Raw genomic sequence first — 17,703 nt, 5'->3', positions numbered from 1 at the left:
TAAGAACATATCACCACCGATTGGCACTTACCCTAAGTGAGTGGATACATTGTTCTCTTACTTTACTTTTTCTTCAGAGTGGACAGATTTTCCATCCCCCTCTTGCACTGCGACGTAACCAGTAAGTTACACATAGTGCATTACAAAACTCCCAAATAAATTCAACGCCCACTTTCAGATTTTTTGCTCAAACTTGTGCATGGAAAATAACTTCTTATAAAAACTGAAAAAAGCTCTACGTCTATCCTTTAGTTTCTCTTAACTCCATTTAAACTAAATCTCTTGCTGATCAGAGTTTTCTGGAAATGGAAGGCTCATGACTAAGTGGATTAGAAAGTAGATATGTCCGCTGGGCTACAAAAACAACGGTTTCAATATGGTTCACCAAAGCATTGTAACTGTTTTCTATGAAAAGGTTGAAAGAATAGGAAATCGTTCAAAAGACAGGATCTGTCATGGTCTTCATTGCCTTTGAGAAACAGCAAGCAGTGTGCAGGTATTGGAAACTGTAAAATGGGAAATAGCACCCAAGGAGAACTGATCAGTTTAAACACAAGGACGGATTTCCCTCAAAGACATTAAACTCGTGATAAAGTATCAGATCCAAGATTATTGAATGACTTGGCAAAGAAAGCACTCACGGACAAATAAAACACAGAAAGATCTATCTGGTTGGTTGCAGTGCCAATGCAGAGACACTCTCAGAAGAAAACTTAAGAGCCCATTACCCCTTACCCACCACTTAAGAGTTGCTTAAATCTTTTCACGAAGTAGCCATAACTTAACACTGGTTTTGGGGTTTTGAAATTTCTGCAATATCTCAAAAGACAATGAAGCATTGGAGTCTTTAGGTTTCTCTGACTAAATTTCTCACAAGTACAGAATGTGCTTCAACCAAAGTGCATGACAGTGCAGAGACTAAAGGAAGGTATGATTTATGAAACTGTGTGGCATTTCAAGATAGTTCATCAATGCATACTTGGGAGATTAAATGTTTATGTGAACTGAAATTTAAAACTGTACCTCTTCCTACTAAAAGGGTAATAAGGATGGAACTTGCTTCATTGCCAAAACTCAGGGATAACAGCAGATAGTGCTCTGTGGTGGCAGCAACGGTGGCCGAATTATCTGTATCACAGCAGAGTCCTGGGACAGGTACTCTTCTGCTCTGAACTGGTGATCGTGAAAAAGGTTGATCCCGAATCCCAGAAGGAGCCAAGTGACAAACATTTTTTAAAAATCCAACACAAGCTTTAAAACGAATTAATTTATATCAATTTGGCATGCAAATAAGGGGGAAAGAGAGGACACCTTCAAGAATAACAATGGTTAAAAAAACAAACGCTACAAACACCAAAATTGGCTCTTTTCCTTACAAAGTTTCACACCCCTGTCAAATATTCACCTATGTAATACATCAGTGAATTAAAAAATGCACAATTAGCTACCCCTAGGGTATAGTTTATTCATTACATTTATCTGTATCTGGATAAGAAATATCTCAACAAAAGATTAAAGGCTAGCGGAGTTAAACCTGTACTCTGGGTGCGCCGCGGTGCCTCTTCAGGGGGTCAGCTGCTGTTTTACTTAATTAAATAATTTTAAAATTAATAAATAGAGAAGTAAAATTGAAAGTGTGAACATTTTTCCAAACCGGATTGAGATTTACAGTAAACACTCCAATATTTGGGCAGTTGTTTGTATTTATTATAGAAAATGCTTAGGCTGGGGGTCTCTGGATTCCATTAACGATTCAGTGGGAGTCCACAGCAATCAAAAGGTCAAGAACTGCTGGACTAGCTCATTATCTAAGAAAGAACACTCCTTGAAACGACATACATGGGCCAACATGTACAAAGACTACTTCGCCATTAGTTCCTTGTTCTCACAGGATACCTCCATGACCAATTAATGCTCTACATTTAATATAGACTATGAAAAGCAAGCCCGCCTTTTGGCAAAAGTTCAATTATGGTGACATGCGTTAGAAAGGGGTACTCACAAATATTTACTATGGGCCACAGGTAAAGTTTTAGGGTTTGACCGGCGGCTGCATCAGTGGGGGTGGTTGGAGGAGCAAACATAAATACAAAGTAAGATTGGAAGTAACAAGTGTATGTTTTATTCGGAAATCTACTTAAAGCATACATTTCCGTATATTTTGTTTTTCTTCTTCTTCGTGTGCTTTACAAACCAGAGAAAATAATTTAGGAAAAGCAACCCTGAAATAAGTCAATGATTGAGGTTTTAAATGTTAATATAATATGCTAGAGAAATGTGTTAATTTCCTCTTCTGTATGCTTCTGCAGTGCCCCTCACTGATTTGTATGTTTACATTTCGATTAAAAAAAACAGCAATGGGCTCTAACAAGAAAGTGGCTGATTTCACCAGTTCAGGCTTCGAACAGCAATGGAATGCTCACAAGGAGGGGCTTAAGAAAGGGTCTGGCAGACCGCATGTGGCCTCCAGGCCATACAATGAGCATTTGTGCTTTAGAAGGTGGGCACAACTCGCTGAGTTACAAAAAACGCAGCAAGATTCAGCGAAATGGCAGAAATAGGGTTCCACTCCTAGTGCGGTGATTTAGCACCAGGAGCTAAATCACCAGGAACAATCAGTGCGAGCGACACTAATCGGGTGCACCAGGGGGCGCATCTTCTTGAGTTGATTTTGCTGCCGCTCAAGTGGATTTTCTACTTGAGCAGCAGCTTCCTAATCGTGAACGGTCACGACCTCCTGCATTGGGAGAAATCTCGCCGGGTGCCCTTTTAGAGACTATAAATCGCGCTAGGGGGTGCCATATCTTGCTCCTGCTAACCAACTTAATGTGAGTGAGCCGGGTGCAAAAAAAAACCTCCACCATGTAGCAGTTGGTGGAATTTGTCCGAAACCCCCCATTATAAGCATAATGTTGAGTAGCTAACTTATGCCAACTGAGCAAAATATATTGACCACCCCTCAGTCGGCACATCAAAGGAAAGACAACATTTTACCATCAGCTCAAAAACAGAAGAACCTAGGTTCAAGAATGGTTCTCATCTTTCTATTAAGGTTACTGTCATTTAAGTAAATTAATACCAACGTGTCACCACTGGATAAAGGTGCACTTTTCCCCCAAAACTCATTTAATAAAAATATAAGCTTCCTGCCTAAAGTGACCCGATTCTTAATGACAATACCATCAGTGTTTTCCTAACTGGTCCTCATGGATGGCATTACATGCTTTTACACGGTCTCACTTCTGTGGTTCCCACTTTCTCTAGAGAGACCCATTGTCCGGAGAGCCCGTCAATTCAGATATACTAAACTCTCAGCCATACTTACTGTCCCGGAGCAGGCCAATATACAGAGATATCTTCACCTCCACTTTGAAGAAAGAAACATTCATTACCAAAACGCATAAATAGTTCCACACCCTCCTCTTTGTAATCTACAGCTCTGGCTTGGGTGTTACGTGCAGATCGCCCCTCTCGTGAACCTTCATATAGGAAGAAACTGATGTTATCATGAAAGTGGTGAAGACATCACGCACTGTCTCCCCTCACTTCACCCAGCACAAACAGAAAGGAAAGAAAAAAATTTGATTGTAGTTTGCCCTATTTACTGTTGGAATGCAGGAAGCCCCTATTCATCACTAGACAGCCCTATTAGTTATTTTGGTGCCCAAGTACACAGATGCCCTTCCCAGAATCTCAAACATAACTCTAAACAACGGCCTCAGTCTATTTTATGTTCAATGTTGATGTCAGAACATTCCAAAGAGAAATGTTCAGCACGTCAAACAAATACGGACTGATGAGTATGTATGTGTGTGTGAGATATATATCACGTCTCGCCATGCTCTAAAAACAGCACGCGTGCACTCCTTGTGAATAAGACATCGTAGCTGCTACTCTGCTTCCAAAACGATTAATTCAGACATAAGCCAAATAAACACCTCAGTCACGCATGAGCAAGGCGTTATACGCCGAAACACGTAGGAATGTTGTGGTGCCTCTAGCATAAATGTTCTCTTCTACTTAACATCCTCCTTTAAACAGATAGCCATTTTCTATTGTCCCAGTGCATACAAGCACAGATATTGCTCGTCAGTGAGACATGCAGCTGCTCTCTTGCTCCCCTTTGTGCAGTTAGTGCTATTTAATTTTGATTCTTATCATAGTACTGAGGGCTGCAGATGTCACTAGCATAATTGAATAGCCTATTACTCATTGTCCAGTATACCCATAGTCAGATAGTGTTTTCCATATAGATGTTTTTGGTGTTTAACATTACAAGATGTTTAATTCAGTTCCTCCTACCTTGCATAAGGGCAGTGAAATTTGATTTAATATTGCTAACTTTTACCTCATAGCAATGAAAAGGTGGCTTTGGTCTTAGATCTGCCATATCCAACATATTCAGGAGAATGTGACTGATATTCTGTTATTGCAGTAGGAACCCTCCCTTAATTTCCAGGTATCAGTCACTTTCTCTATGATTTTAGTGACGCTGACAGAGCACCTACAAGCAGGGTATAAGCTTGTCGTCCTTATTTTAGAGGACCACATATTCTGCAGGGAAGGATGGTTCTGAGGAGGTTCAGCAGAGCACCAGGCCAGAGCAGGAAATTACTTTGGGGGCAAGGAAGGAGAATTCAGCTGCATCCAAGATACTACTGGCCCCAGAGAAACATACTACATTTCTCACATTGTAATTTGCCAACACTGAACAGCAGGTTACCTGCTTTCCTTTCAGGGCAGCAACCTTAAGGCGATGATGAGGTTTTAGAGCAAAGTTGGGCACAAAACAAAGGCCTCATTTAAAGGGCCTATTTCGAAGAAACAAGGAAGACCCTATGTATTGATGGGGGCTGGAGTAATTATTATTATTAAACAGTGGTCCCAATGTAGAAAACGAAACTCGAGATGCAAAACAATACATCACGATCGCAATAATTCTATTGCCGCTCCGTCTCTCCTAAAAGGCAGCATGCACGCTTCCAAGGATCGATATTGTGTATTGCATGAGCTGTGTCACTGCAAATGCAATTGTGACACAAACAGTGTATCTTCTGGTCACACGTATTACTCCTTTGCCTGAGCACCTCTCTCACTCCATTCATGTCACTTTGTTCACAGCACAGTGCAGTACTTTGTTTTGGAATTAAATGTATGGGTGGATTATTAAATATTGAAAAAGTTGTTTTGATTTGCAGATATGTTTAGTATTTTGTGTTACCTTTTCTACCTAGGGACTACTTTTATATCATTTAAAAGGCCATCACCCCGCTATTTGTTTATCATCTTTGTTGAGCGCTGTATGGAACACCTGTACCAATGCAATGGAGGAACACAAAGACACATCTTGTTATTGCTTCATACGTATTTAAGAGAAACTAATATTTTGAAGCGACTTTTACTTTGTTCAATTCCTGTACGCAAGCTTTATGCATGCATCGTGAAAACATCTGATTTAGCTGCCTGTATGAGTAATTACACAAATGCAGATTTAAATAGCACTTATTAATTTATTTCTTGCATTTATTTTATAGCGCTTCTCTTGCCAATGTAGGATGACGAGTGCTTTACCTCACACAAACGTTATCCAGGGACAATACATTATACAAATGTGTAAATCATTGTACAGCAAATGTTACATACAACAATAAGGGTTACAAGGTGGAGGAGTCGCATATTGCCCATACTGGTAGGCATGTTGTTAATGCTGCATGGTCTGGGGAAACGCAAAGTCGGGATTTAAAAAGGCATGCAGTAGTTGAGATGGTCTGTGCTAATAAGGCTTCCAACGAATAGTTTTTTGCAACCTTGAAATAACAGCAGATTGAGAAGGTAAAAATAAGTTCTGAAACCATGCCTTGCAGTTTGCATGCATCTCCTTGGTGCCGGTTCATGACTGTTACATTAGAAGGACCGCAATTTATGAACTGCAAGTAACAAAATAATCTCTATGGTAAAATCAGTTGCCCACTTATCTATCTGCCTAAAATAGAAATCTGTGACCTGCATGTTATATTATGTACTTTGCAGCACGCACATGAACCCTATATACTACTTTACAAGTCAAAACTATGAATAGACAAGCATTAAAGTATGCAAAGACGTGATAGCTGGAATGCTTAAATTAATCTCAGCCTTTGTTAATTACTTGGGATGCATCTCAGTCCATCGTTATTTTGCCCGTGATGCCACCTCAGTTTGAACCAAGACACGTGTAAATCAGTCTTGACCCTGATCCAATGGGAATAGTCCAGCTAGACGAGTATTACCAAAGTTGTCTTATTGTTCTTCTGATCACCTGAAAATTGCCTGGCACACAAAGCTCTGCAACATGTGCTTTAACCTTGTAAAATGTTTTTCAAGAACCCTCTTATGACCAAGTAAGTAAGCCAGAAGAGTTATACTGTGAAATTTGTCACTGCTCTCAATTTCTTTGTAGTAGTAAAAAAAAAAAAATGCGAACAGGCTCTGTTTTACCTCATTCCACACTCTTCATCCCATCCCCTTTCCATAGCCAATGCGTTGAACCTTACTTTATGGGTTCTCGGAGAAATATACCTACGAAGCACTTCTAGCATTGAATCCCACAGGTAAGGAAGGACATGAGCTGTACTAAAACTAACCTTAGCGCCTTCACCAACACCAATAATTTGACCTGCCACAGTTGCAACTACCAGCTATAAAAGCACCCAATTAGCAGCCACCACTACTCTACCAGCAAGTTTGATACCCATCCACGTAGTATTTACAAGTTTACCAACTGTGCGCTGGTTAATGCTAGATCTCTCACAAAGCATAAACCAGAATTTGCTGATTTTTTCAAAGGCCAGAATATAGACATTACCTTTGTAACTGAAACACGGGCAGACCAAGGCTCAGGTACCCCCTGGATACTCACTCTACAGATAAGAAAGGCTGCAGAAAAGAGGTGGTGGTGTATTCATTTTCTATTGCACCTACATGCAAGCCACCTTCCAACCAGACCCATTTTTTAGAATGCGAGGCTCTCGCATTTAATACTAAAATAAACACCAAGACTAGTAAGGGAATGTTAATTTATTGCCCACCGGATCCTAGAATACGTTCTTGCAAGAGGCTACTGCACTTTTGGATCCTTGCCTATAACACCCAGAATATTCCATTTTGGGGAATTTTAACCTCCATTTGGAGGCCTCAATGAAGAAAGACACAGAGTTACTTAAGGAGACGATGTCCTGCTTTGGCCTCACCCAAAGGCTCAATGCCCCCACCCATTTGGCAGTCCACACACTTGACTATATCTATACAAACAACCCTTAACTATCCTTAATAATCTACTGCTAGCATAATCAGACCACAGTGCGAGATCCTCTGAAATCAAATAGGACCAAAAAAACACCAGGACTAGAGTTCCTCAAACTCTTCAAGCGTGCAGGTTATGGCATAAAATTCAGGCTGATCAATTTAACCAGCTTCTATCTGAATCTAAGCCACTTAAAACTATTAACTTAAAAGAGCTAATTGCTAGTTATTCTGATAGGCTCAGCTCAATAGTCTCTGCCCTGGTACCTGGGAGGCTAGCTACGAATCAGAGGGAAACTGTCCACACCATGATTCTCAGACAGACTTGTAATTCAGAAACAAAAACGTATGAGACGACAACGCAAATGGAGAATGAACTCTAGCAACACAGAGGGGGAAATATATAAATAGTATCTCCCTAAATACAAGGCAGTAATAGAGTTAGACACAAATCGCATTAATTCATTCAAAAAAATGTTAATTGTCCAAAAGAGCTGTTTTTGACAGTTAGTAAATTCACTAACGTTCCCTGTATGAATTCGACTGAAAACAGTTAGTCCTGCTGTAATACATTGGCTCCTTTTCCAAAAAGTGTAAAGAGTTCTACACAAAGTCTGAGTTAAAAGACAATATCTCAGCTGACCCTATACCAGAGATTGTGACATTTACAAAATTCACTCCTCTTAAAAATGAACAGGAAGCCATGAATAAACTCCTCTAAATCAGGTTCCCCTACATACCCTTGCCCCCTCCGCGTCAGTTGTTAAAATGGCGACTGATGTTAATGCAGACCAAGTGAAAATTTTTAGTACTATGTTCACTACTGGTCACTTCCCTATACAATGGAAAAAGTATCAATCCTTACTTTAATTTTTTTTTTTAAACAACATAAACCCGCAAAACCCAAATAGTTAACGCCCCCATCTCAAGGATTCCGCTACCTGCTAAAATAGTAGAAAAATTAATGAATCAACACCTGTCTACTTTTATACACAACAATTAACTCATTGACCCTACCCAATTTGGGTTAGAAGCAGTCACAGTACAGAAACCACTTTTATCATAGCCACTGAAGAGATTAAAGCTACCCTCAATAAAGGGGAGAAAACCACACTTATCCTTCTTGATCTCTCAGCGGTATTCAATACGGTCAACCACAATGTGTTGATTGATTGCCTTGCTGAGATAGGAATCAAAGGGAAAGCATTAGCCCTCCTAAGCTCCTTTCTTAGTGACCAGGAACAAACCGTGCCATCCGGAGATTTTGAATCGGGCCCTTTCTCCCTGCCTTGTGGAGTCCTGCAGGGGTCTTCACTGACCCCCTATGTTATTTAACGTGTATATTAAATCACTGGCCAGTCTAAACAAATCCTTTGGTTTCTCTCTTATATGATATGCAGACGACACCCAGTTTGTCATCTCCTTAGCCAGTAACACTGAGAACACCAATAATATATTTAGTAACCGTATGTTGGGAGTCATCGAACGGATGAGTCAAAAACTGCCTTAAAATTAAACTCAGGAAAACCTTAAGTAGTCCTCTTTGTCAAAGACACATCCTTCTGATACCCTTACTGGTGGCCTCAAGAACTTGGTAATACTCCAGTACCGGCAAAAACAGTAAGGAATCTGCAATTTCAAGTACACAGTAAGCTTACACAAGGCGACCACGTAAAAGCCATCATTTCCCCTGCATTCTACACTATCAAAACAGAAAAAAATTTCCCCTACCTTCCAGAGACTTTACGGAAAACAGTTGAGATAGCCTTAGTCATGTCCAAACTAGATTACTGTAATTGCCTGTACCTGAACATTCAACAGCAATTCTTCCGTAAACTCCTGTTCCTCCAGAACACTGCAGCGTGCATGCTACAAGGTATTCCTAAATACCATTCGGCCAGATAAGCATTACGCAAACTTCACTGGCTGCCTGTCAGTCAGAAAATGACTTTAAAGGCCTTGTGCATCACCCATAAGGCACTAAATAGCACAGGCCAGGATACCTGCAAAAAAGATAAAAATGGGACCGCATTCGTAGACAACTGTGCTCGATCAGCGCAAAAAACATTACTGTCCCCAATTTTAGACCTACTTCCTGGGGAGGAAGAAGCTTAGTAGTAAATGTCTCTAAGCTGTGGAATACCCTTCCAGCACATATCACGTCTATTTCAGACATTTGGCCTTTTAGGAAAGCTCTGAAAGGCTTTTTAACAACTATGGACTTTACAGCCTAACTCAAATTAGTCGTCAGACCTCAGCAAATTGAAACAGAGCCAAAACACATACGGGTAAACGTGTGATTTACTGGTAATTTTAACATAACTTTTAATGCATTTCAAGCACTGATCCAGGCGTTTATTTTTGTGGTATTTGGAGGAGGGAGTGAGGAACGTAAAGGAACTAGGGTGAAGGGAATGCAGTGTTGTGCATGCCACCTCCCATTAATACTCTTCTGCCTCTCAGTCCATGCAGTTTTGCCCAAATACAAGCCCGATCCTGACTGTGCTCGATCACTTTGTGGATGGAGAGATAATGACAACATCTGTCGCTCACACTGGTACCAGCGTAATCGTTCAGATCCATAAAAATGCCGATATGGGAAACCCAAGAACTACAGGCCAATCGCGCTCATAGATACAACAGCTACACTTATGGTCCTTCTATCAAGGCAGGAGATCTGGGTGCAAGATAGGAAGATACTAATGCATGGACAATATGGGTTCCAGCGCGGAAAGGGCATCTTAGACCATTGCCTGAACCTTTCACAGAGCATGAATAGCCTAGAGCAAAAGGGTGGGAAAATCTATCTTGCATTTATGAATTTATCAGCAGCATTCGACTATGTGTTCCACTCCAAGCTCTGGTATAAAATGGAAGATTTGGGGATAGATCAGGCTACAAGTAACTTCATTCGTCAATTGTATTTTGACGCTTTTGCACAAGTAAGTTATGGGAAAAACGGGGACTGCACCTCCCCAATCAAGATCTCAAGGGGGGGTGGGGTAAGGCAAGGCTACGTCCTCGCTCCATTCCTTTTATCCATTTACACGAACGGTGCTGAAAAAGCCCTTGGGGATGCAACTCTGGACGTCCTTGTATCTGATTCCCACCGGCTGCCAATTCTGGCCTATGCTGATGATGCCGTTCTGAAGGCCAGAAAGGGGCTAGGTCTCCAACGCCCCATATCAGCCTATGCAGCCTTAATGTACTCGCTGGATTTATAAGTCAACCAGCTGAAATCACTTGCAATGGTTGCTGGGGCGGGTAAACGAGAGAAAACACTGCACCTAATATTGATTATGGGAAAATTAAGGTGGTCGGGTTGTTCCCTTATTTAGGGTTACATTTTGATAAAAAACAATCAAGGTCACAGCTCGTCGAAGGAAGGGGAATGGAGAGGAGTCTAGCGGCGACAAAAGCCTTTCCAAGAAGTTGGGGGCCACAACTTATAGTCTCTATTAACAATATCTATCATGCCAAGGCAAAGTCGGCAGCAACCTATGGGGCGGCGGTATGGGGCATGGCACCTACTCACTCATTTCAAACTATCAAGTCCATATTTTTTAAATCATTGGTTTCCCTCCTGCAATCTATTTCAAATTATGTATTTCACATGGATTTGGGGAAACTGTATATCACTGACTCCATTAAATTAGCCCCGCTCCTACTGTGGCTCTCCATATGGCGTAGGGATACGGTGACCCTCATTCAAAATCTAATAAGAGATAGCCTAAAAATGGAAAACCACAGCAGGATCAGGTGGCTGAACTATGTAGAAGTGGAGCTGACCACTATGGGGCTGTAAGACCCCAACTGCCTGTAGAAAGATGTCTAGAGTTGATACATTTATGTTGCGGTCTCGACATACCTGTAGGGAGAGGAACTATTGTAAACAGGAACTATTGTAAACAGTCGGTCCTCATGTACCAATTAACCCCACCTATGCTAAATGGAGGCTACTTTTTCTAGCAGATATTCCCATCTGAGCAGAAATGTATTTTACTTAGATTCCATTTGAATTTAATTAATGCTAGGGTTTCCGGGGAAAAAGTTCAATCACTCTTAATTGACCCCGTGCCCTTGTGATATGCAATCTCCTCAAAATGACCTCCATTTACTAATTTTCAGGGTTTTTTTTATCTGAAGGAAATAAAGTAATTCATTGTTCCGATTTTAAAATGGTATAATTTTAAACTATGTCGGGCTGCATTCTATTTTTTTAAATCTTTCTCTGATCCTTTAGTTTGTTTTTCACTAGCGTCAATCTTATGGGCATGCAGAAAAAAAAAGGAACAAATGGGCCCATAAGTAGGATATGGACTTTTTTTTAACCTTTTATCTAGATGTAACTCGACTTTTGGTAACCCGCTATTTTAATATATAATGTCAATGATCATAGGTGTACATGTATGTGGAATTTATAATGGGTTTTTTATTCGGGCACTCTTGTACTAACATGAATAGGGATAGTATATTGATTGTTGTTGCTGTTGTAGTTCTGTTTTCTGTATTTTTATGATCTTAATTGGAAAACATCGAATATAGTAAAGTAAAGAAAGGCAGTGTCGTGCATGCCACCTCCCATTATTCTCTTCTGCCTCTCAGTCCATGCAGTTTTGCCCAAATCCCGATCCGGACCGTGCTCGATCTCTTTGTGGATGGGGAGATGACAACATCAGTCGCTTAAACTGGTACCTGTATCCTCCTCATACAAGACAGAGACTCAACTTGTGACAGTGCCCTCCATCTACCAGTGGAGCAACGAAACTTGAGGGGGGCCGACAAAGTACACGAACCCAGTCAGTAGGCCCCCTGGAACTCGCCCTCACCCGCCCACCCTTCTCGCACAACGGGGACTGGTGTAAGGTCACAGCCTTGTCAATTTCCCGTGCCACGCGAGGAAATGAGAGGAAACGGTGCGCAGCATTGTCCAATTTGAAAGTATTTGCAATTTGTCACTGCTCGCCCGGCCCTGCTGAGTCAGATGAGCCTTCCCCGAAACATTAAACGCTGTTAAGTCCGATAACCAGCCCAAACATGCTGGAGACACTCCTCTTCAGCCAAAAGGTGAAGCGTTGCCGCTTCAGAGAAACACACCCGGGTCCGCCTCCAAAAGTCAGAAATCCCCCCACTATCCTTTTAAGGCTGAACTTACATGATAGTTAGGGCTCCGCCAAAATTCATGTTCTATTGTCAAAGCACAATTTTAGAAACGCATAAGTAATGAACTAAACGTATACTAATGTTTCCCAAAAGCAGGGGTCGGCTGAACATAGTTAAAGGGGGCGTTCATATTTTTGGTGGGGAGCTGTCACTTAGGCGCGAGTACAAAATAAGCACCAAACAATAGGTACCCATCTATAACTATACACAAACTTGTCAACTCGCGCGGATTCACACCTCATCACACAATGACTAGGCACATTAACGCGATGAGCTGGAAAGTCTTCACAGAACAGGTTTCAAGCTTAGGTCTGATTGCCTCACACAACGGGGCTCTGTTTAAAACGTCACCCGGACACGGGAGGTTTAAATTGCTTTTAAATAGCGCTTACCACCCCTGACGAAAAGTTGAAGGTTGTTACTTTGGAGTAGACAGGTGGGGGCTGTATAGGCAGAGCAGGGCGTCCCAGAGCTCCACTCCCCACGTCCCAGCCCCTATTTCCTCAACTATCACACGGTGATACATTTAGCTTTGTATCAATAAAGTACCTAATTTTATTACCAGAAACTTCCAACAGACCCGAAGATGATATACTTGGGCCAAGAGCCGATCGCCCACCACACCAAATGGACAGTTAAGACATTTTCTTTGGCCCGAAAAAAAGGGGCATCTACAGTCCCTCTAAATATAATGCTAGTACTCGTTATTACAGTACCTCATTTCCTCCTTCCTGGTTGAATAGGAGCACAAATCGTGGGTAGGTGCCTTTTCACTTCACCGACTCTAAAACGTCAGTCATTACAGCAAGGAATTGCACCATCTGAAGCGACAGTAACAGTAGCTGCTCTGTGCGCCCAGTGACAGACTGCCATTTTCACTCCCACCCCTTCGAACAGATTATTCTCATCAGCCAAACAGACCCATCCAACCTACCCATAGTCAGAATAAGAGTCAATACCCTTTGCTCTATGCAATTTCCCACCCTATTTACACTAACAATCACATCTTCTTAAGGAGAAGATAACCATACGTGTAGATTTGGTTGTCTCCATCAATACCCCCACTTGCCTTTGAAAAGGTAGTCATACTCGTCGTCTCGGGTTCCCATGACTGCAGCTCTGTTCTAAGCTCTGTATCCGGAGAAGTGAAACGGTAACAGCCCCGCCCTGCACCCGCTACTGCACTTCCGGACCCGCCCACAACCCGGAAATGCCTCGAAGTGCTACATCCGGCGTAAATCCCAGTCTATCCCGGAACAAGTCAAAAAGGAAATCATAAGATTGGCCATTTTGGAACGGGTCGCAAATGTCACAAGGGGCGAATGTTGTAGCGTCCCCGAACTGGTTGTACGGAGTTGTGGTGCCCTTCAGCTACGCAGGCTTTACTTCCAGCACATATCTCGTTTGGATTTCATTAACTTTTTATTTCGTTTCATGCTGTGTGTCCCAGCGTTTGTTTTATTTTCCATAAAGCCCATTTTTAGATGCCCATCCGTAGTCACCAAGTTCCCAGTTAGACCATGCATGACGTTTCATCGTTTTTTAGTGTTCTTTTGTTTGAGTAACATGTAAATATCACGTGTAACACTTTATCACGATTGGGTCAAGGCATCCGTGTTCTTGTAGAATACGTTCTGAAAAGCACCTAGCTTGTGTGCTACCTAGCTACGGCTGTTGCTCCTCTGATACAAATACATCTTCTTTTAATCTAATCTGGATTGTCCTGTCTTCAAAAGCCTCAAACAAGCATTTGTAATGCAATAGGTCTTGTATTTCGCGAGTTTGAGCTACTGACATTGTAAATGACAATTTCTTTTATTTAGGTTTTGGTTTTTAAAACATAAATAAAAGGCATTGTCATTTACAATGCCAATTGCTTCAACTCGCGTAAATGCGAGACCTACTGCATTGCAAATGGTTGTTAAACCAGTTACCACACCAACTTGAGGGTTGGTATCTCATCAATGAATACATTATTTTCTAACTTGTAAATAGGAGGGGCATGTCCCTTTCAACTCCCCCACCTATCTGCAATTCAGTAAGAATCGCAAAAGCCCTTTCATGTCTGAAAGAATTTGTACATTAAGAAAAGTTTTTGTGGTAGCAACATTCTGATTTTGTGTGTCGGAACCCAGGTCACTACTCTTCACAAAGCAAGATGAGGTTCTAGTCGCAACATTAACATAATAAACTTGACCTCAAAAGAAACCAGAAGACATGGCCCAAAACATAGCTGGCTATAAAGCAAGGGGATCTGAGCTCATAAATAAGGGTAGGCAAAATCCTTTTATCTCAATTTAGGGTAAGCAGATCCACAACAGGGGGCATTTCTGCTTTTTCTGTATGTGCGGAGACAAACAGTGACCACTCATTGGCTGAGGTTGCAAACACTTTTAAACGCGTTCTAAAGCTGGGTTTACGTCCCCTGTCTAATAAAGTACTCAAAGGTTGAAAGGTCATGTTACAAATGGATGCCGTTGATTTCGTTTTAAGTCCTATTTAGTATCGTGACAGTCAAGACAATTTCTGGCTCTTAAAACAACAACAAATTGTCAGTTGTTTACTCTTGGAAAGGTGGTAACCCTGACTACATACTGCCAGATAGCGCTTCGCAGAACGAGTTTTAGTAAATCTGGGTGGTAGTGACCTGCTAATGGTATTTGACATAGGTCCTCCTGATGGTAGCTGGCACACCAGTGTAGCAGGGACAGCCACTGTCTATCCATATTATGGCATTTAGTGAGAGTGAATTGGGCCAGCCTCCTCAATGACCAGTCAAAGACTGGAATTTGCGAACACCATAGACTGTGCGAACACGAAGAGCGACGGTCAGTGTTCAGTCACAGTAGAGGCAGAAAATCGCAAACTGTGGGAGAAGGTGAGGAAAGAGAGGGAGAGGAAGAGCTACTGAGGAAGATTGAAGTAGGAGGGAGAGAGTGTGGAGCATAGAGGGAAAAACGGATGGATTAAAATATCGGGGAAGAGAAAGCGAGAGAATCTAATAGAAATGTATTTCAAAGAAATTGAAAGAGGGGAAAATGGACACGAAAATAAAGTCACTAAGAACGTGTAGCAGCACCCCATAATAACATAAATGACCAGTACTTGAGACTGAAGCAGCGCAGCACACGCATATATAGAAAACAGAAAAAGAGACTTGCCCGAGGAAAAGCCATTGAGAGAGGAAGGGAAAAGGAGAGGGGCAACAATTCGGAGTGACAGGGCAGAGAGATGTATCCATGAGATAACAGTGAGAAACAAAGTCATAGAAATGAAGAGAGCGAAAGAGAGAATTGTAAAACAAGCTAGAGGGAAATAAAGAAAGGACTAGAGAGAAGCCATAGAGAAAGGGAAGGACAGAGCGAGGGAGAGAGCAAGGAGAAGAACTAGACATAGGGGATGTCAAGGGAAGAGAGGCGACAGGTGGGGGGAAGGCAGAGTGAGAAAGACAAGGTAGATGTGAGGAGGCAGGTTCTGCTGATGAAGCTGTACCCCAGTATGGCGACGGGCCCTGAGGCAGGGGTGAGACGAGGGGTCCAGCAGTCTGACTCCTTTGCGACCCTTGACCCTACCAGGTAGGTCGCTCCCCCACCGCACAGCACCGCCTGTGTCTCCCTGCCCCAGCTGCAGCTGCTGAGGAAGTTCGAGGCCCTCCACCACCCGCAGGCTACCACCTGCGCCTCATCCCTGGTGGCCAGTAGTAGGCCGTAGGTAGTTTTGTTCATCCTCCGCTTTATTGCTTTTATTGTATTGCCTGCATTTTCATTGTTGTGTCTGTGGCTGCTGTTGTCTGTCTTCCCCCGCTGACTGTACGTGGTCCGTGCTCCTTTTTCTCCCCCCTGTTCCCCTTGCTGTCCCCTTGCTCTCTCTGCCCGGTCTTTCTTTCTGTACCCCTTGCTGCCCCCGTGTCCCTGCCATGTTTTCCCTTCTGTTCCCCTCGCTGCCCCCGTGCCTCTCTGCCTGTTCTGCCTTCTGTGCTTAGCAGCCCCTGTATTTGTGTCTTCTGTATTTTGCCTCTGTGCCACTTGTTTTTCCGGTATTTCTGTGCCACTAGTTTTTACCTTGTTTTTGTGTCCCTTTTGCCTTCTGTTCCACTCGTTTTTTGTGCCCATCTGCCTTCTGTGCCACTCGTTTTTCCCTCGTTTTTGTGCCTCTTTTGTCTTAAGTTCCACTAGTTTTTGTGCCCTTCTGCCCTCTGTTTCACTCGTTTTTTCGTGTCCTTCTGCCCTCTATGCACTCATTTTACCCTCTTTTTTGTGCACTTCTGCCTTCTGATCCACTCGTTTTTTCTGCCCTCTGTGCCACTCGTTTTCCCCTCGTTTTTTGCGCCCTTCTGCCTTCTGTTCCACTCGTAGTTTTTGTGCCCTTATGCCCTCTGTTCCACTAGTTTTTTGTGCCCTTCTGCCCTCTGTGCCACTTGTTTTCCCCTCGTTTTTGTGCCACTTTTGCCTTCTGTTCCACTCGTTTATTGTGCCCTTCTGCCCTCTGTTCCACTGGTTTTTTTGTGCCTCTGTGCCACTCGTTTTTTCCTTTTTTCTGTGCCCCTTTTTCCTTCTGTTACCTTCGTTGTCCCTCGCCGCCCTCGCCCCTGCGGCCCCGCCCCCCTGACTGCCCATTAGCTGCCCCCGCCTCCCAGCTGGTCTTCCCTCCCACCTCACCATATATGCCGGCCTCTGCGCGGCCGTGCCAAAGGCGCTCCTAAGGCAAGCCCGTCTGCGCCTGGACCGCGCCCAGCGCCAGAACCACTGGCCCCCGCACCCTCCACGACGACCGCCGCCACTACGACACCAGCACTCTTCACACTCTCAACTCTGAACGGAGCCACACCTGCTTCAAGGCCGTCCCGAAACGCACACACGGTCCCTTCACCTGCCGAAACTGCAGCTACATCCACCAGCCTCAGAGCCGATAAACTACCCGCCAAGAAAGACCCCAACCACCTCCGATGCATACTACTGAACACCCGCTCCGCAAGCAAGCATGCAGTCGAGCTCTGGGACCTGCTCGACACAACATCCGCGGACGTCACCTTCCTGACAGAGACCTGGTTTAACGAGTCCTCCGCACCCGATATCGCCACAGCCATCCAAGACGGCTACAAGATCACCTGCAGAGAACGGACTCAGAGGAGGAGGAATCGCCAGCATCCACAAGAACAGCACCAGGGTCTCGATTAGCACCGACGACGCTCTCAGCACCGCCGAACACATGCATTTCCAGATCCACAAAGACCCTAACTCCACCCTCAGAGGCAGCCTC

General features: G+C 43.1%; 1 protein-coding gene across 1 annotated transcript in view; it reads right to left on the bottom strand.

Annotated features, from left to right (window-relative positions):
• The window catches only part of RAB11A (RAB11A, member RAS oncogene family), a 93,079-nt gene extending 79,429 nt beyond the window's left edge, over nucleotides 1-13,650 (bottom strand). Inside the window, exon 1 of the mRNA XM_078683024.1 lies at nucleotides 13,514-13,650. Coding sequence (XP_078539150.1) covers nucleotides 13,514-13,553 — 40 coding nt within the window. The 5' untranslated portion in view covers nucleotides 13,554-13,650. The remainder of the gene's footprint in view (nucleotides 1-13,513) is intronic.
• Between the last annotated feature and the right edge of the window lie 4,053 nt (nucleotides 13,651-17,703).

The sequence above is a fragment of the Lissotriton helveticus genome, chromosome 3_1, assembly GCF_964261635.1.
Source record: "Lissotriton helveticus chromosome 3_1, aLisHel1.1, whole genome shotgun sequence".
NCBI lineage: Eukaryota > Metazoa > Chordata > Amphibia > Caudata > Salamandridae > Lissotriton > Lissotriton helveticus.
The sequence above is the reverse complement of the archived record's forward strand: the minus strand, read 5'-3'. Positions and strand labels throughout refer to the sequence as shown.